The sequence below is a fragment of the Syngnathus typhle genome, linkage group LG21 (assembly GCF_033458585.1).
Source record: "Syngnathus typhle isolate RoL2023-S1 ecotype Sweden linkage group LG21, RoL_Styp_1.0, whole genome shotgun sequence".
Taxonomy (NCBI): domain Eukaryota; kingdom Metazoa; phylum Chordata; class Actinopteri; order Syngnathiformes; family Syngnathidae; genus Syngnathus; species Syngnathus typhle.
Genome location: NC_083758.1, coordinates 572,801 through 600,400, shown reverse-complemented (window position 1 = coordinate 600,400; position 27,600 = coordinate 572,801). Strand labels below are relative to the sequence as shown.

Sequence of the window (27,600 nt, the reverse complement as noted above, 5' to 3'; positions counted from 1 at the left end):
TTATGTTCTTTATTCAATGAGGTTTGAGCATATCTGTTTTTGTAGCTAGGCAGGACTTTTTGTATTTTGACCCCATTCCTTCACTATGCCACCAATAATTAAAATAATTTATAATTATATTGATAAATAATTTAATAATTGAGTCATTCCTGCACTGGCAACACTATTAGCAAGTATTTCCCTTTTTTCAAACATTTCAAAGTTTTTCTATTTTCAAATATCTGCCTCCAAACGTGATGAACAAAAAAGACAAGGGCCACTTGTTCATACGCTTAAAAAAAGGTTAAAAAAAAAAAAAGTAGAACCGGAAGTATTCCAAAGGGAGTGCACTATAAATCAAAAGCAAACGAAATAGCGCCCTCTGCAAACTGACCACCTTGCAAAGTCTCAACGACTAGGAGTACTGGTGACTTCATTAACTCCCAAACTAGAGCCACGAGGTTGGTGGGTTTTTCTGATGTTGTTTGTTTTGCGACATGCTCGTCGTCATTCCTCTAATAAGAATTGAAGTGTCTTTAAAATAATTACAAGTATGGTTTGCGTTAGGAACGATGGCAACGTTTGATTGAAGTTTGCTCTTCAGTATTTAAATCGCATCAAATTGAAGACACATGCAGTCTTGCACATTAATTTAGTTTGTTTCATCGTCGTAGCTTGTGAGCAATTAACTGTCAAACGGTTTTCGTTTTCATTTAATGGGTAGGAATTGTTTCAGCATTGTCATAGAACGTCATTAAAAGTATATCTGAGTGTTAGACTTCAAGTAGCCATGCGGATGACCAAAATTATTTCTGGAGCAATGTTGGTGGTGCTCTAGGGCAGTGGTCCCCAACCTTTTTTGCGCCACGGACATGTCAGAAATATTTTCGCGGACCGGCATTTATATAAATAAATAATACATTTGCCGTTTTTTTCCGTGTATAGTGCGCCCCCATGTATAGTACGCACCCCTAAAAATGGCATGCTGATGCTGGAAAAAAGCTTGTACCCATGTATAATACGCACCCAATTTTTATGAATTTTTTAAATTTTTTTTTTTTTTTTTTTTTAAGTCCCAATGATCGTCACACACACAGGCAGGCAATGGGTCCCATTTTTATAGTCTTTGGTATGGTCTTAACTAGGCTGGATGTAATTTTTTTTTGTTGGCGTTGATTTCTCCGACTGCCCGTAAACGCACCACCGCGCACTGGAAAGAGGCGGCTCTGTATGGGAGAGACGTTGAAGAGGAAGAGCCTTTGTGTTTTAGTCTTAACACCAAAGGAACAAGGCAAAGTGTTGTGAAATAAAATATTACCTGTAATACGCATTTTGTTATTTGCTGATTGAAACTGCTAATTAAACTGTAAATTGAAACTAATAGGAAGAAAACAACTCTCGCTCTTTATATAGCTGACGTGTCTTGCGCATCCGTTCTGTGCATTTTATTTCACAACACTTTGCCTTGTTCCTTTCTTCTCTGCTGTTCACTTCAAACACGCTCCATGCGACCGCAATGCTCTCGTATCAGACAAGGCTTGCTCGATCACCTGCTCGTTTGCTGTCTCACAATGTACCCTACACAAATCCGAAACATTTGTTGCGGCTCCGAGTCACGACGAGGGGCAAGTTTTGGTTTCCAAGGGTGTTTTTATTCCTCTTCAACGTCTCTCCCATACAGAGCCGCCTCTTTCCCGTGCGCGGTGGTGCGTTTACGGGCAGTCGGAGAAATCAACGCCAACCAAAAAAATTACATCCAGCCTAGTTAAGACCATACCAAAGACTATAAAAATGGGACCCATTGCCTCCCTGCGTGTGTGACGATCATTGGGACTTAAAAAAAAAAAAAAAAAAAAAAAAAAAGATTTAAAAAAAAATTAAAAAAAAATTTTGTACCCATGTATAATGCGCACCCCAGATTTTAGGACAATAAATTAGTTAAATTTTGCGCACTATACACGGAAAAAAACGGTATATATATAAATAAATAAATAAAACATTTATAATAAATATATAAATACGATGAAATAAAATGATACGACTGACATAAAAACAAGTACAAATGACAAAAATAAAACTCACCATTACGTTGAATTAGTGGGAGCACTGAGTTTGTTTCTCAGAAACGAGCCGGTCCCATCTAGACGTAATCGGAGACACCCGAAGTGATTAAGGTTGGTCTTTTATTGCAGGATGCTTGGTCTCCATGTGTTGAATCAGTTTTGAATGCTTCATTGCCTGGTTAATTAGCCTGTCGCCACATATTAGCTTTGCGGGCTCGACTGGGGAAACATGTCACGTGACCGGGACGAGTGTCTTGACCTGAATTAATTGATCGTCGATTTAAAAAATAAATAAATAAATAAATTCGGTGCGGCTTGGCGGCCCGGTACCAAGTCATGATACGCTATGATTCAATACAGTTTTACACAATGCGATATGATGCAATAATATACCTTACTGCTTTTTGGTTTATGTTGAACACAACCATAAACTCAAAGTAAAAATGTGCATATATTTTGAATTTATTTGGGGGGAATCATGAGCTGTACAGACAGATGATTGAATGAATAGTTTTACTCACCCCTGCCTCCCCTACTGTATTGATACGAAGACCTAAAATATCGATACGATATTGGTTTAACACAGTGCTTCTCAATTATTTTCTGTTACGCCCCCCCCTAGCAAGAAGAAAACTATTCGCGCCCCCCCTCCCCACCGTGACTATCCTAACTTGTCTTGTAAGTCGTAAAATGTTGCACTGTCGCAAACGTGACAGAAGTAACAATGAGAGCGCCACTGCCCCCTGCTGTAGTAAACGCGCAATTACACTTTATTCTAGTACTGCCAAAAAAAAAGCCTGTTCCCCAGGGTCACACGCGCCCCCCCAGGAATAGCACCGTGCCCCCCTTGGGGGGCGCGCCCCACTATTTGAGAAGCACTGGTTTAACATCTGTATATATCTAGCCATCAATATTTTAAGCAAACCCACACAAGTGCCACTCACTTTCAGATCCTCTTTTACCCAACGCATACAAATATAAATGAATACATATATACATATTTACCTGGGTTTGAATGTCTGTATACTGATGTACAAATATTTTTCCCTCTTGTAGTTGTGGAGCCTAGCAATGGTGCAGCTCCCTCTTTCCCCAACGGTGGGTGTCACACTTGCTGATGAACAATCAGAAGAGAAGGACAAATTAGAAGGCAATGTGATTGTTGTGAGTCCAAAAGGAGATTCACCTGAAAGTCTCGGTGCCCTGCAGCGCTTTGATTTCCCCAATGCCTATTATGGGTATGAAAACTATATAGAAGATGGACTTATCTGCCTCAAAAACAAGGTCCGCAACTTGGAGAAAAAAAAGGTAGGAACATGAAAATGTGGCTAAAGAGTTTAAAAAGCATGCTGGGATGTGTGTTAGGCAAAATGCATAGGATTTTGTTTTTTCTTGCTTGTCATAGTTGAAACTGGAACACTATAAAAGATGCCTGGCCTGTGGTGAGACTTTAAATAAAGATCAGATGGTGAGTCCGTCGTTTCTAAATGACACCAAGTTATTGTGACTAAATTGTTTTTGTTTTTAGGCTGCTACTGAGAAATATGAGCAGGTGGTGCATAACCTGGAGTTTGCCAAGGAGCTCCATAAAACACTCGGAAGCTTGACTCAAAACGTAAGAGTTTAATAGCCAATTGCTACTACACTGACTTGAATATTGTCTCTTTCCAATAAAAATCAATTCACTCGAATTTTTTACTGGAACTTTACCTGAAAAATATGACTTGCATCCTAGGTGAGCTAATTTGTTGCACTTGTGCTACTTTGTCGTACTCTAGTTCAATAAATGAGCATCCTCAAATGCAATTTTATTCAAGTTAAAGTTTTGAATGACAATTTAAATGTAAAAGAAGAAATTTGTATACGGCGATTTGACACTTGAGTGACTTGATAGTAGCGTCCCGTCATTTACTCAACCGCTTCTTAAGCTAGTTTTGCCATGTTAGCTAAGCAGTGAGTGGTACTGTGTACATTTGCCTTTGGAATTCTGAGCAGAAAGGTACAATTGCTCTTCCCCATACTGCTTTTGCAAGCTATCGCGATTATCCAACAGCTCTAGTTGGCCTACGAACAGTAATTAAATACCAGAAAATGCAATTTCATAGAAATTGCGTGTGAAGGCGAAGAAGTTGAAAAAATACTTGGGGAATGCTACAGAATAATGTTAAATGACAAAAAAAAGTTGAAACGGGTTTAATCGGACAAAAATGTAGAAAATAGAACAGTTGGTGAATACGCCAAAGAGAATAAATGAGGAAAAAAAGTCCAAATTTGGAACAAAACAAAGACTACAGGTTAGTAACTTTGGGATTCTAAAGTTGAAACCGGTTGACTCGGAAAACAAACAAACAAGGAATTTGACTTCGGTAAGACACACCCTTTGTTCAACATTTAGGTGACTAACAACACTCAGGACATGTGAAAAATGGCAAAAACAGTGTAGACATATTCAAAAAGGTGTGAAGAGCAGGATGTTATTGCACAATAATGACTCTGAGACTCTGAGTGGTGTGAGTTCATCAGAGCAACAGCCTGGGGGAAGAAGCTGTCTCTGTGTCTGCTGGTTTTGGCGTACCGAGCTCTATAACGCCGTCCGGAGGGGAGTAGTTCAAACAGACTGCAACCTGGGTGAGAAGGGTCTGTAGAGATGTTCCTTGCACGTTTCCTGGTCCTGGACCGGTACAAGTCTTGGATAAATGGGAGGTTGATTCCAATAATCTTTTCTGCAGTCCTGATTGCCCGTTGCAGTCTGTGCTTGTCTTGTTTGGAGGCTGATCCAAACCAGACAGTGATGGAGGTGCAGAGGACAGACTGGATGATGGCAGTGTAGAAGGTCTTCAGAAGCTCTCGCAGCAGGTTGAACTTCTTGAGCTGTCAGGAAGTACAGCCTCTGCTGGGCCTTCTTCCGGACAGAGTCTATGTGGCCGGACCATTTCAGGTCCCGAGAGATTGTGGTTCCCAGGAACTTGAAGGTGTCTGTGGAGAGAATAGTATTACTGCGGATAGTGAGGGGTAAAATTGGTGAAGGGTCTCGCCTGAAATCCACTCTCATCTCCACGGTCTTGAGCGGGTTCAGCTCCATATGGTTTTGGCTGCACCAGTAGACCAGCGCGCTCCACCTCCTGTCTGTACGCAGTCTCATCACCGTCCTGGATCAGTCCGATGAGAGTGGTGTCGTCTGCATACTTCAGGAGCTTCACAGGAGAGTCACCTGAGGAGAAATCATTGGTGTAGAGAGAGAAGAGCAGAGGGGAGAGGACGCACCCCTGAGGTGCTCCAGCATTGGCTGTCCGGGTGTCAGATGTGATGCCCCCCAGCCTCATAGGCTGTCTCCTGTTAGTCACGAAGTTGGTGATCCACTGACAGGTGGAGGCAGGCACCGCGAGATGGATGAGCTTCTGTTGGAGGATGTCAGGAGCGATGGTGTTGAACGCCGAGCTGAAGTCCACGAACAGGATCCTGGCGTACGTTGCTGGGGTGTCCAGGTGGTGCAGGATGTATTGCAGTCCCATGTTGACCGCATCATCCACTGACCTGTTTGCCCGGTAGGCATACTGGAGGGGGTCAAGCAGGGGGCCCGTGACATCCTTCAGGTGGTTCAGCACTAACCTCTCGAAAGATTTCATGACCACAGATGTCAGTGTGACGGGTCTATAGTCATTCAAACCTGTGATGGCGGGCTTCTTGGCCACTGGAACGATGGTGGAGCTCTTGAAGCACGAGGGCACCTCACACAGCTCCAGAGAACTGTTGAAGATCCGTGCAAAGGTGGGCGCCAGCTGCTCAGGGCAGACTTTCAAGCAGGAAGGTGACACTCCGTCTGGGCCCGGTGCCTTCCTGGTCTTTTGTCTCCGGAACATCTGGCTCACTTCCTCCTCGCGGACCTGGAGTGCGGGTGCGGCCTTTGCAAGAGAAAGAGTGGGTGACAACGATGATAGAGGTGTGGGGAGAGGTGAGTATGTAGATTGTGCTGCAGGAAGTCCCGTTGTGTGGGAGGACCGATCAAACCTGCAGTAGAACTTGTTTAGCTGGTTAGCATGCCTTGGGCTCGTTGTACTAGGTTCATCTTGTTTTTTCTTTTTCAATTACTTCTCTGGTTCTTCTATATCAAACAAATTTGTTTTAGGTTCATTTACCTGACATGTTTCGGCGGAATCTTCCGCAGGCGGAAGATTCCGCCGAAACATGTCAGGTAAATGAACCTAAAACAAATTTGTTTGATATAGAAGAACCAGAGAAGTAATGCCTTGGGCTCTCCACAGGAAGGGGGGTTCGTTTCTTGTAGCCCGTGATGCTCTGCAGACCTTTCCACACTGTTGAGGGATCAGGATTGGCAGAGAGGTGTCTTTACAGGTTCTCCCCGTAACACCTGCTGGCTTTCCTGACCTCTCGGTTCAGTGTGTTTCTGGTCTGCCTGAACAGGTCGCGGTCGCCTCTCCTGTAGGCCTCCTTGACTTTGCGCAGCCTCCTGAGGTTCTGTGTAAACCAAGGTTTGTCGTCGTCGTTGTTGTACGTGCAGAAGGTCTTAGTCTGCACACACAGATCCTCACAAAAACTGATGTATGATGTGACAGTGTCAGTGAGTTCATGCAAGTCTGAAGTTGCAGCTTCGAAAGCTCCCCAATCGGTGCAGTCAAAGCAGGCTTGGAGGTCCTGCCTTGACTCCACTGTCCACTTCCTCAGTCCTCACCACAGGCTTAGAAGTTTTTAGTTTCTGCCTGTAGGCCGGGATCAGATGAACTACACAGTGGTCCGAGAGACCTAAAGCGGTGTAGCAGTGGTCCAGAGTCTGTGCCCCTCTGGTGGGACACGTTCCGTGCTGTCTGTATCTGGGGAGTTCGTGTGCGAGGTTCGCCCTGTTAAAATCACCCAGAACGATGATTCGTGAGTTTGGTAGAAGTTTCTCCATGTCTGTTACCTGGTCAGGCAGCATCTGCGTGGCTTCACTCGCACGTGCGTGTGGTGGGATGTAAACAGCCGCCATGACAATCGAGGAGAACTCCCGTGGTGAATAGAACGGCCGGCAGTTTATGAAAAGTGTTTCTAGGAGAGTGCTGCAAAACTCTTTCAACACCTTGACATCAGTACACCGACGTTCATTAATGTAGAAACACCTCCCTTTGATTTTCCGGAGAGCTCCGCACTGCGATCTGCTCGCGTTAGCCTGAACCCGGCTAGCTACACGGCGTGGTGGGGGGGTTCGTTCGCTGGGCCACGTTTCCACAAAGCACAGCGCAATGTTCCTTGAAGTGAGGAGCAGCAGTTCGTCCATCTTGTTCGCCAGGGAGCGGACATTCGCCAGATGAATTGACGGTAGGGCAGAACGGAACCCTCTCTGCCTCAGCCTTACGAGTGCTCCGGCTCGTTTTCTGCGCCGCCGTCGGCGCACTAGCTTGTGCAGCACCGCCGCCCCGGCTAGAATCTCCGACAAACAGTCTGAATCGGAGAGAATAGGAGAGAAAATACCAGAAGACTGTCCGATGTTTAACAGCGCTTCTCTGGTTAAAGTGATCTGGGATGGACAGCAGAGGACACAGAAAACACACAAAATAAGACAAATAAACAGAGAGCGACTCACCGTGGCTGCCATCCGCGGCGCCATCATATGACTAAATGAAAACTACATGTTTGTAACACATACTTTGGAATCCTAAAGTTGAAACCGGCTCAATGCAGGCCACTTCTGGTTTGTTTGTGGCATTTCTGGTTCAATTTAGAGCACTTTCCGTTTGTATGAGGTATTTCCGGTTTGATTTGTGGCACATCCGGTTCAGTTTAGGGCACTTCCGGTTCACTATAGGTTCCGGTTTATTTGCGGAACTTTTGGTTTGTTCGGGGTTACGTCCGGATAAATTTAGGTCACTTGCGGTTTGTTGGCACTTCCGGTTCAATTTGGGGCACTTCTGGTTCATTTCCTGTTAAATTTGGGACACTTTGGGTTCACTTCCTGATTATCTTGGGGCACTTCCTGTTCATTTCATCTTCCCCAATGTGATTTTAATGAGCTGAATGATGTGAATTTTAAACTGTAACAATGTAAATGTTGAATGTGCCATTAAGAATGAATGGAGAACATTTTGACGGAAATTTGTGAATTTTGCGAAAACGGAAATTTTTTGGAATGGAAAAAAAAATGGAAGCGCCCAATACCTGCATCTCACTGGTGTTCTTAACACTAGAACAGCGGCTGTTTTGATCTACCTCTAACAGCGGGGTGCATCAATTGACGCTCCATCGATGCGCCACGTTACCGTCGCACATCACATGTTGCGTACGTCATGTTATCGCGATCTTCTTGTTTGAGCGCACGCCCCGATAACGTAATTGTGTGAAGAAATTGTAGCGGAGTAACGAGTGTAATTGTATCATAATTTATGGAGAAAAACAATTTAAAAGGGACATTCGACGTGCTGTCAAATCATTCATATTTAAACTTGCGCAATGACGTCGGCATGCGGTCGCGGAGGAAAACGTAAGTTTTGGCGGGAATTTTTAGCAGCATGGTCGGTAATTAGAGGTATCAATGTTTTTTATTTGTCATCGCTAACGCACACTGGGTGATTATTAGAATATGGGTGATAATTAGATTAAATATGGTATTTAGAATATGTTGAAATTTGGAATGGGGTTAATCCAGGGGTGGGCAAACTTTTTGACTCGCGGGCCGAACTGGGTTCTAAATTTGGACCGGAGGGCCGAACCAGGAGCAGATGGACGTAGTGTTTGTGTGAAGTAATATAAGCGACCTGTAAAGGTCATTGCATAAAAGAGTTTGGCCTTTAGTAGGTAGTAAAGCATGGATATTCCAAACAAGTTTTTTTTTAAACCAAATGCATTTATTAACAGCATTAAAAATAATAATAATAATAATTCACTAAAAAACGGCTATCAGTGATTCTCATAAAATACGACAGATTAATGAAAGAAGTTTATCTTATCAGATCACATCAAACGGCAAACATTCTGACCAAATATATCATCTTGAAGAATCGGTGAAAGCATACATCCAAATAAAGTACCGTATTTTCCGCCCTATAAGGCGCACCTAAAAACCCAAATTTTCATCAAAAGTCGACAGTGTGCCTTATAGTCCGGTGCGCCGTATATATGGATCAAGTGATGAATTTGTTGATCCATACTGGTTGTACATAGTGCGCTGCCAAAATGTTTTAGTACGTTTTAGTACGACTAGTAAATTACAAGGTCGCAGCGCTTCCCAACATTACGGGAACTGTAGTCAGGGGGCGTCACCGAATAGCTGTTGTACCCGCGAGGCTATTTCATTTCTAAATAGGCTGCTCCGTTAATGTTTCGAGTAAATCTACGGATCGATACGGAAGGGAAACATAGGTAAGTAGTACCAATGCGTTAGATGGAACTTTAGTCAGTTTTGATCATTTTATAGGAGATCGTTTGAGAAATGCGATTGTTTACACTTTGCTGAGGCTCATGGGAAATTGCGGATGGCTAATGCTATAACGATAGCGGCTATACGCGCGAGGCTATTTCATGTCAAAATAGCCTGCTCTGTTAATGTTTCGAGTAAATCTACGGATCGATATGGAAGGGAAACATAGGTAAGTAGTACCAATGCGTTAGATCGAACTTTAGTCAGTTCTGATCATTTTATAGGAGATCGTTTGAGAAACGCGATTGTTTACACTTTGCTAAGGCTCATGGGAGATTGCGAGCTGAGGCTCATAGGAAATTGCGGATGGCTAATGCTATAACGATAGCTGCTATACGCGCGAGGCTATTTCATGTCAAAATAGGCTGCTCTGTTAATGTTTTGAGTAAATCTACGGATCGATATGGAAGGGAAACATAGGTAAGTAGTACCAATGCGTTAGATCGAACTTTAGTCAGTTCCAATCATTTTATAGGAGATCGTTTGAGAAACGCGATTGTTTAGAGAGCTCGTTGGTTATTGGCTAGTGGGTGCATACCGCAACCCTAGTCAACCTCAGTTTGTTGCAGTAAAGCTTCTATTTTATGCGACTTATAGTCCGGTGCGCCTTATATATGGACAAAGTTTTAAAATGGGCCGTTCATTGAAGGTGCGCCTTATACCCCGGTGCGCCTAATAGGGCGCAAAATACGGTAATCAAAATAGCAACACGGTGAGGGGTATCTGAAAATCAGAGCTGAGTTTTAACTCACAAACACCTGGTAACAGAGGTGAGGAGACGGGAAACATTTCCTTAAAGTAAGTCTTAAGAACTTTACAGGTTAAGATTAGTCGCAAACAGGTGGTGCATCAATGTCCTTGAGCATCCTGCATTGTTTGAAAATGAGAATGGTCGCTAGTTTCAATCCTTGCTATGTGTACAAATCATATTCAAAATGCATTTTTTTACAATAAACTTGAGAGCCTCCCCTTAATTTTCAGTGGGAACAGTGTTGTTGGTCTCCCTTTTTTGCTAGTGCGTCATAGTCTGGAGTAAAATTTGTTGTAGCAATTCTTAGAGATCCGAGGTGTTGGCCCGTTTACCTCGATCTGTGACGGGTTGATGTTGATGTTCGTGTGGCTGAACGTCACGTCGCGTACGTCGAGCCAAATTGGCCACTCTTTTTTAAACACTCGGCACTGTGTCCACCTTGCTTTTCCTTGGGTGACTCATTTTAATAGAAGGATTCCAGGGGAAGGTTTGTGGGTGGTTTTAGCATAAAACTGTATCTGAAAGCTCAGCGCGTGAGTTACAAGAATGCTGTCGTCACAGCCCACGCTCTAAATTCGGGACTGATACAAATAGAGCGCGAGTGCAGCATTTCCCTACTACTGAGTACGTACACGCACTTGTGAGTGTGCACCGAGGTTTCTGACACGGCTTCCGGTAGTAAATGCGCAGGCGAGCGGTTCCCCATCTACTGGGGAAACGCAGTCATTGCAGGCAAAATGACCCAAAAAAATGTTTAATAATAACATTTATTCAGGGTTGGCGGGCCGGATTAAACGGTCCCGTGGGCCGGATGTGGCCCGCGGGCCGTAGTTTTCCCACCCCTGGGTTAATCGGATGACGGAAGTAGTAGCAGTACAAAAACAAGTGCGAGAAATGAAAAAGTAGAATAACGTGTAGCCTTCACACACATAAGCATTTATCCAAATGTTACTGTCTTGGCTTTGCAGCTACTGAGGTCACAGAAGAAGGCAATAAAGAGGGAGAAACTGGCAAGAATGGAGGAGGAGAAGAAACGGCTCAGCATGGTGCTCCAAGTCCAACACCTTCTAAACAAAGTACAACAGGCCCATGTCAAGAAAGACCTGCTAACCGGACACAACCAGGCGCCGTACCTACCGGCAAAGCATCTCAACAGCTTGAGCCAGCTGGCCACCTTGCTCGGAGTAAGGCAGGATGACAGACTGAGGTGATTATTTTCTTGCCTATTAAATTTTTTTTTTCTACGCTTTATGGTTTTCAGTCTATCTTCCTTGGTTTGAGGAGCAGTTTAAATTTTATACTTTACGGTTACAAAGCACTGACCTCACAATAAAAAGGAAAAAAAAAATTTTTTTTACTGAATTATTTAGGCTTTCCTGTCCCTTATGGAATGAAATTAGTTTTACGGCCACAAGGGGTCGTCGTAGTCCTTTTCTTAAAATCGTTTGGAAGCCATTTATTTTGAACAGTGTTTTGGAATCATAGTAAGTGGTGTATTTGCTGTTGAAATTAGGGACAGACTGATTATCGTCGTAGATATTTGACGAATATTTGCATCAGCCCTTAAAAAGTAAATATATGAGGCCGATAAGAGATTACTTTTAAAAGTTTAAGGTTTAATTGTATGATATGCTGAAACTCACAGAACATTTTGTTCGGATTTTAAAACAAGGATTTATATTGTTAGACATTTCATCGAAGTAACATGGAGTCAGTATGTTTTTAAAGTTTTGACACCAGTATTTCCCCTTCACAGAAATGAATTTCCTAATCAAAACAGCAACACGTAATAAACTCATTTGTTTGAATTTTCTTTACTGCGTTTAAGTTTAGAGGAGTGGATGGAGGAAGCGTCTGTAATGTATATTGACCTTCTGGAAGGAGAAGAAAAAACAGTGGCTGGATCAACATGTACGTATCAGAGAATTTATTAATGTATTTGTGAGTGTGTGTGCGTGGACAGTAGATTATATTGATTAGCTTGGGTAAAATTCTGGTACAATAAACATTAGGGGTGTAACGATTCATCGATACACATCGATTAATCGATATAATGCTCTACGATTTATTGGCATCGATGCTAAACGTAAACATCGATTTATATCGTCGTGTTTGACCTCGGACATTAGACGCGACTTTATTTTGAAATCCAGTTCATTGTTGCTTGCTTCCTCTTTCCGGGAGCAGTGAGCGGCGTGTTGTGTTGTGAGCAGAGCAGGCACGTGAAAGGGGGGTCGACAACTAGTACGCGGCTCCTGGGCTGGTGCTATGGCTAGTGTCCTAAAAGACGAGGAAATTTGCTCCCCTTTAGGCTTCAAGTCATTCGTTTGGAAGCACTTTGGATTCCAAAGAAAAGATGGCTCAACGGGCAAGACACGTGCAGTTTGTAAATCCTGCCATGCGGTGATCAAATATTCAGGGACCACAAATCTCTATATTTATATTTAAAGAAAAAACACAACATCAAAGTTCAATGTTAAAATAAGCACTTTGTATACTACAATACTCTTGTAATTTCCTAAATAAAGAGCTTGCAGTACCTTGTTGATTTTGCGTATGAATTGTTATAAATCAGGATATTCTATATTTTTTATTTAAAAAAAATATATCGATCGTAGAGGACTATATCGCGATGTATCGTGAATGAATCACAGCAGGCTTTAAGATATCGGCAAATATAGTATCGAGGTTCTTTGTATTGATATGATATCTTATCGTGACAAAACCCGCGATTTACACCCCTAATAAACATGCATAAAACTGTCTGGTTTCTTTTTGGGTTTTTTTTTTCAGTTAAATTGCTGAAAGAGGAGGTTACCAGGTTATTGAAGTGCAAGTACTTCTCTTGTCTTGCTTCCAAAGCTACTCTAGGTATGTTTATGCAGTTATTGTGATGATACCTATGCTGTGCCGGTGGTAGCCCTATTAAAGCTAATTTATACCTTAAATCAAAGATGTATTGGTGGCCCTTATGATGACAAAAATTAATTACAAATACATTTGTGGTGTTTAATAAGAAATAAATTCAAGAGGTTTAAAAGTTACATCTGTAGATGTCTGATCATTTTATGTCTTTTGATAGCAAAACCCAAGTTGACACAGCCTGAAGTTTCGAAAGAGGTGAGGTTGCAGTTCACTTTTCTTTTTTTTTCCAAGGAGTTTTTTTAAGTCTGACTGAATGCTACAGTTTTTGGTTGCGCAGTTGTAGCTAGCAGTCGGTTACATTTCTACTTGACTTATCTTTTTTTCTTTTTTAGCCTTACTCCACCCAAAGACTACGTTTCAACCCAAACTAACACTTAGCAGCTGTAGCTAGTTGTGGGTTACTTCTCTATTTAACTTTTTCTTTCCTTTTTCTTTTTTTTTCTGAGCCTTACTACATCCAAAAGTTCTGTTTCGACCCAAGCTAACACCTTTATACGTCCTCAATCATCATACACATAATATTGATGAACATAAACAGTTGATTAACATATGTAACAGCAAACCTACTAAACTGTGATTATCTTAACACATGAATCATTAACACTTTATGATCATGGGCACCACTATGTTAACATATGTGACTATTCTGCAAAGCTGTTACAGGTTATATATTTTAGCGGAAAGCAAAAATAACTAAAAGTACCTTGGCTCCATGATTGTGTGCAAATATGGATAGGTCTCGTGTAAAGATTGGGCATCTTCTGCTGTCTAAATTTGGAATTACACTCTTTGGATCACACTCTAGTGCTGAAATATGGCGTCCTCGGCTGTCTGAATTTGGAATTACAACAAGGCCAATTTGATCACACTCTAGTGCCGAAATTTGGGATTACAACATTGCCAATCTGCCTGGAACAACCCAGCACACTTTATGGTTTATGCCAGGGGTCACCAATACGGTGCCCGCGGGCACCAGGTCTCCCGTGAGGACTGCATGAGTCGCCCGCAGGACTGTTCTAAAATTAGCTCAAATAGCGGCACTTGTCAGTGAGCTGCATCTATTTATTTTACAGTCAAACCTCGGTTTTCGAACGTCCCGGTTCTCGAAATAATCGGAATTCAAACAAAAAATTTGAGATTTTTTTGCTTCGGTTGTCTGATAAAATTCGGTTGTCGAAGCTCGCGAGATGGGCCAAGAGGACCCGCATGCCAACTGACTCCGTTCGTTATTACATTCTTGTTACTCTGAGGATTGCATCAACTCTAATCATGCCTCCAAAGGAAGCAAGTGGGAGCAGTAAAGCCATCCTAAAACACAAAGACGCTGCGGTTGCGCGATCCGGCCAAATTAAGCTCCCTGAACACTGAGGTCCACTTAAATTTTGGAAAGTCCATTAGGACTTTAAAAATATTTTCCAAATTTTAGCGACCGCTCTGTCACAATAATGCGATCAGCGCGGTGCAGTTGTGCGGTCGGCAACGGTTGCGCGTTCGGCGGTGCGCTGCAGTTGCGCGATCGGACAAAATGAAGCTTTCTGCGCACTGAGGTCCACTTAAGTTTTGGAAAGTACATCAGGCCTTTAAAAATATTTTCTAAATTTTAGCGCCGGCTCTGTCACAATAATGCGACCAGCGCGGTGCAGGTGCACGGTCGGTGACGCGCTGCAGTCGCGCGTTCGGCGGGGCGCTGCAGTTGCGCGATCGGACAGAAATGTGCAAATGAACAAATGCTTTGAATGAATGGATTAATTTTTATTTCATTATTTGTAATGGGAAAACATGAGTCGGAATTTGAACGCTTCTCTTCTCGAACAGCCTTCTGGAACGCATTATGGTCAAAAACCGAAGCTCCACTGTATTTGTAATGGGAAAAATAGATTCGGAATTCGACCGATTCGCTTCTCGAACCATTTTCTGGAACGGATTGTGGTCAAAAACCAAGGTTTGACTGTATTTTTGCTATTCTTGTTAAAATCACACATGTGAACTGGAAATGACAATAATAACATAGTGAAAGCCAAATTGAGCAAATTGGCTATTTCAGAAATGCGTGTCACACTGGTAGCCCTTTGCTTTAATCAGTACCCAGGAAGTAGCTCTTGGTTTAAGAAAGGTTGGTGACCGACCCCTGGTTTATGCCATTGCTTCAACACACATGGCTAAATGGATCTCATTGCATTACCGAATGTTACATCATCAATGATGGCATACATTCATCACTTGACAAGTTGAACCTCTGAGGTCAAATTCGACCTGTTTGGGTACTATGATTATTATTATTTTTTTTTAGGCACCGTGTTTTTCCTATTTCACTTTAATGTAGAATGTAACTTGAGGCTTTTCAGGCATGTGAATTTTCTCGCTCAGAATTATAAGGAAGAGAATGACTCTCCTGACTACTGGGATTTTGAGCTCTCCAATGAAGGCGTTTCACCTCAGGCTGCAGCCAAGACAGCATGGAAAGGAGCAGCCAATCTAATCCCTAAAGTTACCGGCAAGTGCAAATCAGCTGGTAGTAGACAGGTAACATTTCCAAAAATTGAAAAAAACTATTACTATTTTATTTTATTTGTTAAACTTGAAAACACAAAACTCAACATTAGACAACAAAAAAAATTGACTCGAAACAAAAAAATACATTTAGAACACTAAGGAATATTATAGCACATTGAAAACATAACATGACGTGTTTTTAGTGTGCTAAAATATTATTTAAATTTGTTAGATTTTTTTCATTTCCTGTAATTAATAATAATTTTCTAATTTAGGTATAGAGAGTTCTCTGTAGGGAAGGCTCTTGATTTTCATGTTCCATTATACAAGCCAGGGATGTGCAGTGCAATTTCATTAGCACTACTTCACACAGGACCACACAACTTTGTAACCCCATGTCTGACAAAAATACAATTTCATATATGGGAAAAATGGTCCGCAAATGGCAACCCCATCCCCAACCTCCAAAATCCTTCAAGTAAGGCTGATAAAATATGTATTTTTCATAAAATAAACAAGGGATTGACTCCACACACACACTCAAAAAAAAGAAATACATACACAAATTCATTTGGTTGGTTCATTGTAGTAGAGGAAAATATTATATTCATAAATATGCCCCCGCTCCCCCTCAGAATTTTTGTGGAAAATATAAAAGGCTAGAAAAGTACAAATAAAGGATATTAGCTGAGCAAAATTATGAAAAATGCAATCCTTTAAAAAAACAGGATGATGATGTGAATGACTTTATTTTCTTCAGGAAAAAGAGAAGAAAGTTAAAACAGAGCGAAATTCCAAGATTGTGAGTGCAAAAATATTAAAAAAAAAAAAAAAAAAGTCAGTGTTTGACTCATTATGTACCCCTTGTGATTCTTGGCAGGACCTTCACAAGGATTTACCTGCAATGATATTCAGCTCTCCGGCCTTTCCTAAAGATCCTATCTTGAGGAACAAATACTTGGAGGACCTGATGACCAAGATCCATGGCTCTTTCAGTTTCATGCAGGTGGAATGTAGCAAATGAAGACTTAGAGCAGTGTACTAAGAAATCAATACAAAACATAGCATTCTTATGATGGATATTAATAGTTTTGTTAAAGACTTTACCTTGCTGTCTAGGATTCTCTTATAGATTGCGAGTCCACTTCTGAAAATGGAATCTCCAGATTTAAAAAGGAGCAACCAGAATTGTCATCTCCTCTGGGTAATCTTGAACCATTGCAAATTGCAATTCTGTCAGATTTAGAATGAAAGCCAAATTAGGCTATAGTGTACTTTTACTAATTAGTCATACATCAAAATGCCACTAGGAGGCAATATTACTCTTCACCTTATTATATCTTGGAAATAGCGGTTTGCACACGTGAAAAAATAATTGTGACTACCTCTCTTAATAAATAATCTGCAGTGGTCACAGAAATAACTTCTGTCATAATATTTAAAAAAGACTAATAAAAACAAAAAAAAACATTAGTACCCCTTAAAATAAAAACGGATTGCCCAAAAAATATTTGTCTAGGCCTCTTACATGAAATTGTTTGTCAAAATGATTCAAATGTCTGCTTTTCATTTTTTTTTTTTTTTTGAATGACTGCAGTTATTTCTGACCATTTCTGTTTTTTGTTTTTGTTTTTTCCCCCCCATTAACTCATCCGTTGTCAACATACTGTGTGGATGTCAGTTTTGCTCTGATGAAATGCTCAACAGTGTTACAAACAAGATAAAATATATGAATGTAAATTACTTAATACTCAATGTACTTAATGTTTTTGTTGTCCCAACCAACAGCTTTGAAAAACTCAAGTGATCCCCTGCCCAAAGAAATGCATGTAAGCAGTCCTTTAGTTGTTGCTATTACAAGAAGTGTGACTAGTACACACCCCTTGATAAAATTTCCAAAAAAGCACACTAGCAAATGTTTTTGAAACATTTTCCATGTGACCTAAACCATGTACTTCTCAACTAGAAAGCAGCAGAAAAGGCTGTATTTTAAGAATGCTCAGAAAATGTATTTGGAAAATTCCTCAAGTGAACAGGTTAATTAAAACAGGTGACTTTTATGGTCTGGTCTGAAAGACTGGTTTTCAGTGTAGCAGTAAAACTGGTATAACTTTCTCTCTAGCTCTTGATCTAAACAGGGGTGTGTAGATTTTTTTTATTATTTTTTTTTTTTACACATTAATTATCCACTCTGTCATGGTCAAGTGTTAGCTAAAAAATCTTATTTAACCCCTTCATTTTCCATTCACAGTCCACCCCACTGCCTATCAGGCTTCTGGACCACAACACCAGACTGACAAATGGGGATCAGAGCCTAAAAAGCTATGAGCTGGAGATTTCCTCAAATGTAAGGTTGCCCTCAAAAATATGTTTTTATGGTATCCGTTTAAACTGCAATTCAACCACCCCCAATCCCCCAGACAGGAACCACTTAATGTGTCTGAATAGAAGGAATTTTCTTCACCCTTTGTTTTGCACGCCAGAGTCTACAATCTGTCAGTTTGAAGTTCATAAATATATGAGGGTGGGAAATCTAACGTAACTTAAAGTATGTTGCACTTGCAAAATGATTTAGGTGTCAATGCAATAGCACAGGGGTGGCCAACCAGTCAGAGACTAAGAGCCACATTTTCTATTGTCATCGCAAAGAGCCACATCATACACATGGGCACACATGAACACCCCCCCCCACGCACGCGCACGCGCACGCACGCGCACGCACGCACACCCACACACACACACCTCTGCTCAGCCAAATTTAGTGACATTATTATGTCACGCACCAACATAATGACAAATTGACTCCTACAGTACTAAAATCACAGACCACATTTTCAACAATGAACATTGTGTGCATTGTCTCACAGACAAACTCTCAGTTCAACAAATTCCACAAACAAAAACAAGTTTTTTCACTTACTATGTGTGGCGGGACAGACCATTCGTTTTAGTTTGTCGTTTTCAGGAGACAAGATTTCAGTAACGTCACTGAGGCATTTTTTTAACTAACTCCACTTCATTGTATGGCTTTTTAGCCCGTGCAATGTTATAAGCCAGTTGAAACGATGCAAGTGTGACAGTCTCTGAGTGCTTCGTAATTTCTTTGAAAAACTGTACCTACTTTTCTGCCTGACTTTTCAAAGTGTCCAAACTTGTGCTTATGGAATTCAGTCCCTTTTGCAAAGTCCTTATCAATATTGGCATGAAGTGAGCTGAAGTGGCGCTGAACATTTGAAGCTTTTAAATACGCTAATGACGTCCGACATATCAGGCAGAATGGCTTGCCGTTGCGTTCAACAAAAAACAACTTTAACTCTGTTAAAAACGTCCTGTGTTCATCGTCATATATTCGTTTAGCTGTGCATTTTTTCCTTGCCATTTTGGCCGGGTTGGCCACCCCTGGTTTAGCGTCTTGTCAGCTTTTCTGGACCTAATGGGCCCCTGTAGTCACAGTCGCCATTCATTAAAAACCCAGCAAAACCAATTGCTCTGCCCTGTGTTCATAGTCATATATTCTTTAACTGTGCATTTTTTCCTTGCCATTTTGAGAGCGAAATTGACACTCCTCAAATGGGTCTGTCCATCCTCCTTTGCAGGATTTCACCTCACGCGCATGCGCGTTTGACCAAAATACCATATTGAACTCAAGCGAAGCAAATACGCACGAAAAATAAACTCAAATGTTGATATGAACGTAAAAGAGCCGCATGAAACCAGCCAAAGAGCTGCATGCGGCTCGCGAGCCGCGGGTTGGCCATCCTTGCAATAGCACATTGATATTTTGCCCTGCCTCTAATATTTGGTTTGAGAATTTTCAAATAGCTGAGTCTTTTTTTTTGACATACTCAAACTCTATTCCTCAGACACTGGTGGCTGAATCCGGAAAGATTTCTCCCTGTAACAGGATGACACCAAGCATCTCTATTTCTGCTCCCGAGCATACATTTTCCACACCGCCTGCAAGGCAAACTGTCACTACTGTACAATTTCATGATATCCCATCAGTGAGTCTTTCAACTTTTTTCTTGCCTTTTATGACTGTCAAGAATGCTTGTGCTCATGTGGCATACATGTAGCTTAGTGTTCTACTTTTCCAATGTGCTATTCTGTTCTGAACAAGAACTTGGCTGTCCATTACATATCAGTAAAATGAAGATGGAATCATAGTAAAATTTAAATTATGAAAAATGTTGATCATAGTTTTCCAAATTAGAAGCTATTGGTTAATTTTGATTCAACACTAAGCTAATCTGTCCCATTTCATGAGGAACTACATAAATCTGAGTTACATGTAGAAAAGCTCAAATTCTGAACATATTGACAATTTTAAATGAAAAAAGAAAAGCAATTTATCAAAAAGAAAAATTGATTAATTTGATAATTTTTAGTTGTCGATTCATCGATTTGTTGCATTACTGTATGTACATTAGCAAACATTTTGCAACACTTGGTCACTGTAGTATTACTTAATTTCTTACACAATTTTCTTTTTACTGTAGGTCTTCAACGGGGATGCAAATGTAGAACCAATGTACATCAATTCCTGCACCCAAACACCACCAGAGTTTGCACCCACAGAAGATGACTCGCACACACTGGGTATGCCTCTGGTGGCTTTTAAAGGATAATTGAACGTAAAATGTTAAAGCTTTTTTCTATTAGTAAAAAGTGTGTAAATATAAGTTTTCTTTTTCTTTAAAAAACACCATATTTTTACTTTTGTGTGAAAAGATGTTAGCACGCAACTATCTGTCAATTGTGTGTTTACTGAGCAAATATTCAGCTATGACAAGCTACATATTCAATTGTATTCCATGTCCAAAAGAAACTAAATAAACCATGAACATAAATGTCATCATAAACTGCAATGCTGGTTTAATCAGATTCTGTCTAATATTTTAAGCGTAACACACATTTTGATACTGGACTTTCTGTTTGTCAGGGGGGACATGCATTTTCCAGTCTCATCTTAAGAACTACGGCCCTCTCTTTGGTGCTCCGAGAGTAAGTAGATAAATCTCTTAAGCTAAAGTGCTGCTACGTCGTGGTTTCTATCAGAAGGCTGTAATCGTGAACATCATTTAAATCAGTGCTTCTCAATTATTTTCTGTTACGCCCCCCCCTAGCAAGAAGAAAACTATTCGTGCCCCCCCCTCCCCACCGTGACTATCCTAACTTGTCTTGTAAGTCGTAAAATGTTGCACTGTCGCAAACGTCACAGAAGTAACAATGAGAGCGCCACTGCCCCCCTGCTGTGAAGATGCGCAATTACACTTTATTCTAGTACTGCCTAGTATACGCGCCCCCCCCCAGGGCGCGCCCCACTATTTGAGAAGCACTGATTTAAATGTACTATAATAGCCATATCATATTATATGTACACAACAGGCCCTGAATTTCCTTGTTTTTAGGCCGAATTGTTTAAAAAATTAGCTCAAATAGCGGGACTTGTCAGTGAGCTGCATCTACTGTTTTTTTTCCATGTAAAATGCGCTCCCATGTATAATACGCACCCTAAAAATGGCATGTCGCTGCTGGAAAAAACCCTGTGCCCATGTATAATACGCACTCAAATTTTGACTTTTTTTAATTTTTTTTTTAAAGTCCCGAGTGAAATTTGTCTTCTGCATTTGACCCATCCCCGTGTGATTTTGATCCATCCCCTGGGGGAGAGGGGAGCAGTGAGCAGCAGCGGCGCCGCGCTCGGGAATCATTTGGTGATCTAACCCCCCAATTCCAACCCTTAATGCTGAGTGCCAAGCAGGGAGGCAATGGGTCCCATTTTTATAGTCTTTGGTATGGTCTTAACTAGGCTGGATGTATTTTTTTTTTTGGCGTTGATTTCTCCGACTGCCCATAAAGGCACCACCGCAATCAGTTCGTTTAAAATGAAAAGGCCGGGTTACTTAAGTCCGTAAACGTAAAATTATTTCAGAAAAAAGATCATCATTGGGAACAACCGGATGTTATTCTGCCGGTCAGTATCACTGCGCATGCGCTAGCAAACTCAATAGCGAACAAATGTTTCGGATTTGTGTAGGGTACATTGTGAAAGCAAACGAGCAGGTGATCGAGCAAGCGTCTGATACGAGAGCATTGCGTTCGTATGGAGCGTGTTTGAAGTGAACAGCAGAGAAGAAAGGAACACGGCAAAGTGTTGTGAAATAAAATATTACCGTAATTTTCGGACTAAAAGTCGCACTGGAGTATACGTCGCACCAGCCATGAAATGCCCAAAAAAGCGAAAAAAATATATAAGTCGCTCCGGAGTATAAGTCTCATTTTGGGGGGCAATTTATTCGACAAAATCCAACACCAAGAACAGTCATGAACGAGCAACAACAGGCTAAACGATAGGTTTTGTTAAATAAAGAGCCGTTTACCAAACCCACGTCTTTCCTTGAACTTTGTTAACGCTACAATATAGTTATATAGTAGATCTGTGGTATAACGACGAGGCTGACGTCAAGGCGCACGCGTTGACGAAGGACGAGGAATTTGATCGATGGATTTAATGATTTAGAGTGCACAGATGGTTTGATAACATTATTGCTTATATAATAGTTATTTGATATATAAATTATATATCGTTATATGGGCCTGTGGAATATTTTGAAGTGCAAGAGCCGTCAGCGGCGCGCACGCATTGTTGACAAAGGACGATTGATGGATTTAATGAATTGGAGTGACGCAGATGGTTTTATTGGTGTTATTTATGTAATAGTTGTTTGAATAACTCTGAATTTTACGTCAGGGCCGTTCTCGGCTCTTAGTTTGTGTTTGTCACGCGACAGCAGCGCCGCGGTTGTTTACATAAAGGACAAAGATTGACTCGACGAGCTGCTGCTGACGCGACGTCGCGCTGCTGTCGTCACTTGAAATTCAAATTACAGTAATTCCTTGCTACATTGCGGTTCGTTTATCGCAGTTTCACCTTTTTTTTTTGGGAAAATTTTTGAAAAAAAAAAAACATAAGTCGCTCGCTCCTGAGTATAAGTCGCCCCCCCACCCAAACTATGAAAAAAAAACGCGACTTATAGTCCGAAAATTACGGTACCTGTAATACGCATTTTTTTATTTGTTGATTGAAACTGCTAATTAAACTGTGAATTGAAACTAATAGGAAGAAAACTGAACTCTCGCTCTTTATATAGCTGACGTGTGTTGCGCATCCGTTCTGCGCATCGGATCCATAGTGCGCATGCGCAGTGATACTGCCTCCGTATGACGTCCGGTCCACGATGGAGATTAAAAAACAAACAATATTTGACAATAACACACCATCAAGGATTGCACCATCGCATCAAACGGTGTGTCGTCAATTATGAATTTTACTAAGTGTGTCGGGCAGGATGGCGGAATGCGATGCGCGATTGACAACAAACAAGAAGAAAGGTGATTTTAAGTTTTAATTCGAGGGAGATTTGTCATGTTATGTCCCCAATTTTGCTATGTGTCTAGGTTGCCATAGTTTCTGTTCGCGTCGCCCCTCCCTTCCTGTGTCACCTCAATCAATGTAACCGCTGTCACCTGCCTCGTGTTTTGTATTCAAGTCCTGTCTGCCCCTCGCCCACCGTCGGATCATTGTATGTGTTACTGTCATGATGTCTGGTTGGTTTCTGTTCCTGTCTTTGGTAATGTCACCCTGTCTTTTTGTTCCACGTCTTTGTCGGTCAGTCCTGTTGTTGGTTTTGTTAGAGAGTTATGTTAGTTTACCAAGTCTGTGTTTTGTGTTCCTCCAATGAACCCTGGTCCAAGCTTCACTTGGTCGCCCTGCTCCTTTCCACACTCCATCCATGACAAGATTTTCTTCAAAAAAAAATTAAAAAGTTATAAAAAAATTGCATCCATGTATAATGCGCACCGCAGATTCTAGGACAATAAATTAGTTAAATTTTGCGCATTATACATGGAAAAAAAACTATTTATTTTACAGACAAACCTTGGTTTTCGAACGTCCCGGTTCTTGAAATAATCGGAATTCAAACAAAAAACTCGAGACTTTTTTGCTTCGGTTGTCAATCAAAATTCGGACGTCGAACCTCGCGTGATGAGCCGGGAGAACCCGAGAAAACCCGACCGCGCGGCCCGGATGCCGACTGACCAGTGGCCAGGGCGAGCTGGGGCGGCGCCCCGGTTAGGACTCCCTGCACCCCGGTTGAAAAAAATCTAGCTTTTTCGATTCTTCATTTTCATGCCGTTTTTTTCTTTCGATATTGCGTGAATGTGCTTGCGCTATTCTATGTGCGCGATGTTATCCATTCACCGTTTGCCTCCCGGACCCGGATGTTGTTTTAGCGATCAGTGAACGGCGTGAGTGATGTTCGATTTTCTTTCCTGTGGGCGCGCGCCCCTACTGGAAAAATTCCTGGCTACGCTACTGCGACTGACTCCGTTGTTATTGTATTTTCGTTACTTTGAGGATTGTATTAACCCCGAATCATGCCTCCAAAGAAAGCAAGTGGGAACAGTAAAGCCATCCTAAAACACAAAGACTCTCTTAAAGCAATGCGACAGTGAGCGCCCGGCGCGCTGAGGTCCACTTAAATTTTGGAAAGTACATCAGGACTTAAAAAATATTTTCTAAATTTTAGTGATTGCTCTGTCACGATGCGACCAGCGCGGTGCAGTTGCGCGATCCGCGACGCGCTACTGTTTCGCGTTCGGCGGTGCGCTGCGGTTGCGCGATCGGACCAAAGTGAGCTCCCTGCGCACTGAGGTCCACTTAAAGTTTTTAAAGTACATCAGGACTTTAAAATGTTTTCTAAATTTTAGCGACGGCTCTGTCACAATAATGCGACCACCGTGGTGCAGTTGCGCGTTCGGCGACGCGCTACGGTTGCGCGTTTGGTGGTGCGCTGCAGTTGCGCATTCGGACAAAATTAAGCTCCCTGCGCAGTTAGGTCCTCTTAAATTTTGAAAAGTACATCAGGACTTAAAAATAAATTCTAAATTTCAGCAACGGCTCTGTCGCAATAATGCGACCAGTGCGGTGCAGTTGCGTGGTCGGCGACCCGCTAAGGTTGCGGTGCGCTGCAGTTGCGCGATCGGACAAATATGCGCAAATGGTTAAAGATGTGTTGTTGCTTGGAACGGATTCATTTTTTTTCCATTATTTGTAATGGGAAAACATGCTTCGGAATTCGAATAATTCACTTCTCGAACAGCCTTCTATAACGTATTGTGGTCAAAAACCGACGCTCCACTGTATTTGTAATGGGAAAAATAGATTCGTAATTCGACCGATTCGCTTCTCGAACCGCCCTCTGGAACGGATTGTGGTCAAAAACCAAGATTTGACTGTATTTTTGCTATTCTTGTTAAAATCACATTTACATGTGAACTGGAAATGACAATAATAACATATAGTGAAAGCCAAATTGAGCAAATTGGTTATTTCAGAAGTGTGTGTCAAACTGGTAGCCCTTTGCCTTAATCAGTATCCAGGAAGTAGCTCTCGGTTTAAGAAGGGTTGGTGACCCCTGATATACATAGTGATTTGAAATAAATTACAGCATGCATAAATGAAAATATCCGTACCCCCTCCTTTACAATCTCCATGAATTCTACAGAAAATGCTGACTTTAAAAATTCGATAAATGGCAGATGGGAACATTTTGAAAAAATAAATTCAGGAGAAATTGGTAATACCCAATAGTCAATGATCTGGCATTTTTCAGGGGCAGTGCCCCGGTGGGCCCCACTCTAGCTCCGTTTGTGCTTTACTGTATTTATTCTAATTATCGGCCATATTCTAATATTCGCCCAGTGTGTGTTAGCAATGACATAAATAAAAAACATCGATACCTCTATCGCCCATGCTGCAAAAAATTCCCCCCAAAACGTATGTTTTCCTCCGCGACCGCATGCCGACGTCATTGCGCAGGTTTAAATATGACTGATTTCACAGCACATCGAATGCCCCTTTTAAATAGTTTTTCCTCCATAAACTATGATACAATTACACTCATCACTCGACTACAATATCCTCACACATTTACGTTATCGGGGCGTGCGCTCGAACAAGACGTGCGCGACATGTGATGTGCGACGGTAACGTGTCGCATCAATGGAGCGTCAATTGACGCACCCCGCTGTTAGAGGTAGATCAAAACAGCTGCTGTTCTAGTGTTAAGAACACCAGTGAGATGCAGGTATTGCATACTACACAAGGAAAATATACAAAATATCGCCCATTTCAGTGCCCCTTGGGGATCGGACAAAAAGTGTCTGTTAATCGCTCACCCCCCTGTTGGACATAAACCTTCTCTAATTATCGCCCTGGGCGATAATTAGAATAAATACGGTATTACTAGCTACGGACATTTGTCTGTATAATTGCTGTAAAATCTGTGCACACCCACCCTTATTCAAATGCTGTTTTTTTTTCTTTTGGGGCAAAAATAGAAATAACCAACTAAGATGTAATTGTACAAGTGCGCACACCCTCTCATAACTTCGTGTACTGCTAAAACAAGCGGGAAGGGACTTTCAATTAAATGCTGATGGGCTCCAGTTGTAAGAGAATGCTTAAATATCCTTATTTTCCTTTGTTCAGCATAAACTTTTGAGTTTACATGTAGCCTCTTTGCAATTACATAACATGCCAAGTTACACTAATCGCAGGTATTCAAGAAACATTTTAACAACCTTTGACGTCCTTGCAGGATTCTGGATCCCAACATGTCTGTGGATGTGGAGTACAGCATCATTCCAGTGGTAAGACACTATTATATTGTCAGACATTTTTACCATGAATGAAGGACCACCACCAATATCAGTTAGAGCCATGGACAAGGGGAAATTAAATAAATAATAGAAAAATTAAGCAAAGTTGATCAATAATTAGCATCACAGATGTTAAACTGGTGTTAAAGATGTTAAAGGCTCAATGTGCTGTTTGCTAACTTTGTGTACTACACTAGAGATGAACCTGAGACATTGAACCACTAGATGACATTGAACCACTAGAGACATTGAACCACTAGACATGAACCTGAGACATGAACGTGAGTTGTCTCGCGTATTAAATAACAAAATACATATAGCCAGGCATGTTAAAGAATTTTGAGAACTGAAACTATTTGACGAAGCATGTCGGTTCTATGTTCACAAAACAATTTCATCACAGCAGCCTGGTGTGAGTCGTCAAAGATGAGCAGCCCAGACCGTGCAGAATTCACAACGGTGGATTCTGGACATAGCGATTCCCTTCCGGTCTCCATCATTGAGGTCTCGCATAGTCCTCAAGGCCACCATCGCACTGCCCTTCTTCCCATGCAATTTTACCCTCTCTCCCAGCCACTGAGAGTTGCATTCACAGCCTCTCGCACTGTCAACTTTGCACCGAGCAACCTAGACCAGCCCATTGTTTTTGATCAGCTGCACAGCAACATGGGAGAGATGTTTGACACCCACATTGGACGCTTTACCTGTCCTGTTAATGGAATGTATGTTTTCATGTTCCACATCCTTAAGCTAGCAATTAATGTGCCACTTTACGTCAACCTCATGTGTAACGAAGAAGTAATGGTGTCAGCCTATGCTAATGATGGCGCACCGGATCATGAGACGGCTAGCAACCATGCCATTTTACCTCTCTTCCAAGGAGATCAGGTTTGGCTTAGATTACATCGTGGCGCTATTTATGGAAGCACTTGGAAGTATAGTACATTTTCTGGCTTTTTGCTTTACCAGGACTGAGCTCTGTGTGGACTCTTGGCTATGTAGCAAACATTGTCATCCAGGGTGCAGTAACCTTTTCACCCAAACTCCTACTGTTTTGTTGAGACAGTTCTTTAAAATGAGAAATAGGGATACTGGTCAATAATCAAACTTGCCATGAACTCAAACAATGGAAAGAAAACTGTTTTGGTGGTGGGGATGGTGTTGAACACAAATGGCCAATATGTTGACTTAAAATCCAAACTGAAGTGGTCAATTTGGTGTCTTGGTGTGGCTAAATAAAATGTGAGCAGTTA

At 41.5% G+C, this 27,600-nt stretch overlaps 1 protein-coding gene across 1 annotated transcript; it reads left to right on the top strand.

Annotated features, from left to right (window-relative positions):
• Window positions 1-340: 340 nt before the first annotated feature.
• Window positions 341-27,600, top strand: caprin2 (caprin family member 2). The gene is made up of 19 exons (XM_061269184.1): window positions 341-440; window positions 3,099-3,350; window positions 3,448-3,510; window positions 3,571-3,657; window positions 11,170-11,408; window positions 12,030-12,112; window positions 12,995-13,072; window positions 13,284-13,321; window positions 15,494-15,649; window positions 16,380-16,421; window positions 16,500-16,625; window positions 16,739-16,823; window positions 17,408-17,448; window positions 17,871-17,966; window positions 19,483-19,623; window positions 20,119-20,218; window positions 20,562-20,623; window positions 26,287-26,338; window positions 26,751-27,600. The coding sequence occupies exons 2-19, from the start codon at window positions 3,114-3,116 to the stop codon at window positions 27,320-27,322; spliced, it is 2,298 nt and encodes a 765-aa protein (XP_061125168.1). The 5' UTR covers window positions 341-440; window positions 3,099-3,113; the 3' UTR covers window positions 27,323-27,600.

What these genes read in the sequence shown, in the direction of transcription:
- caprin2 (XM_061269184.1), top strand. Translation starts at nt 3,114, where the DNA reads ATGGTGCAGCTCCCTCTTTCCCCAACGGTGGGTGTCACACTTGCTGAT. An exon ending in AGCCTGAAGTTTCGAAAGAG is followed by an intron (nt 13,322 to 15,493) that starts GTGAGGTTGCAG and finishes TTTCTCGCTCAG; the next exon opens with AATTATAAGGAAGAGAATGA. An exon ending in CTCTCTTTGGTGCTCCGAGA is followed by an intron (nt 20,624 to 26,286) that starts GTAAGTAGATAA and finishes ACGTCCTTGCAG; the next exon opens with GATTCTGGATCCCAACATGT.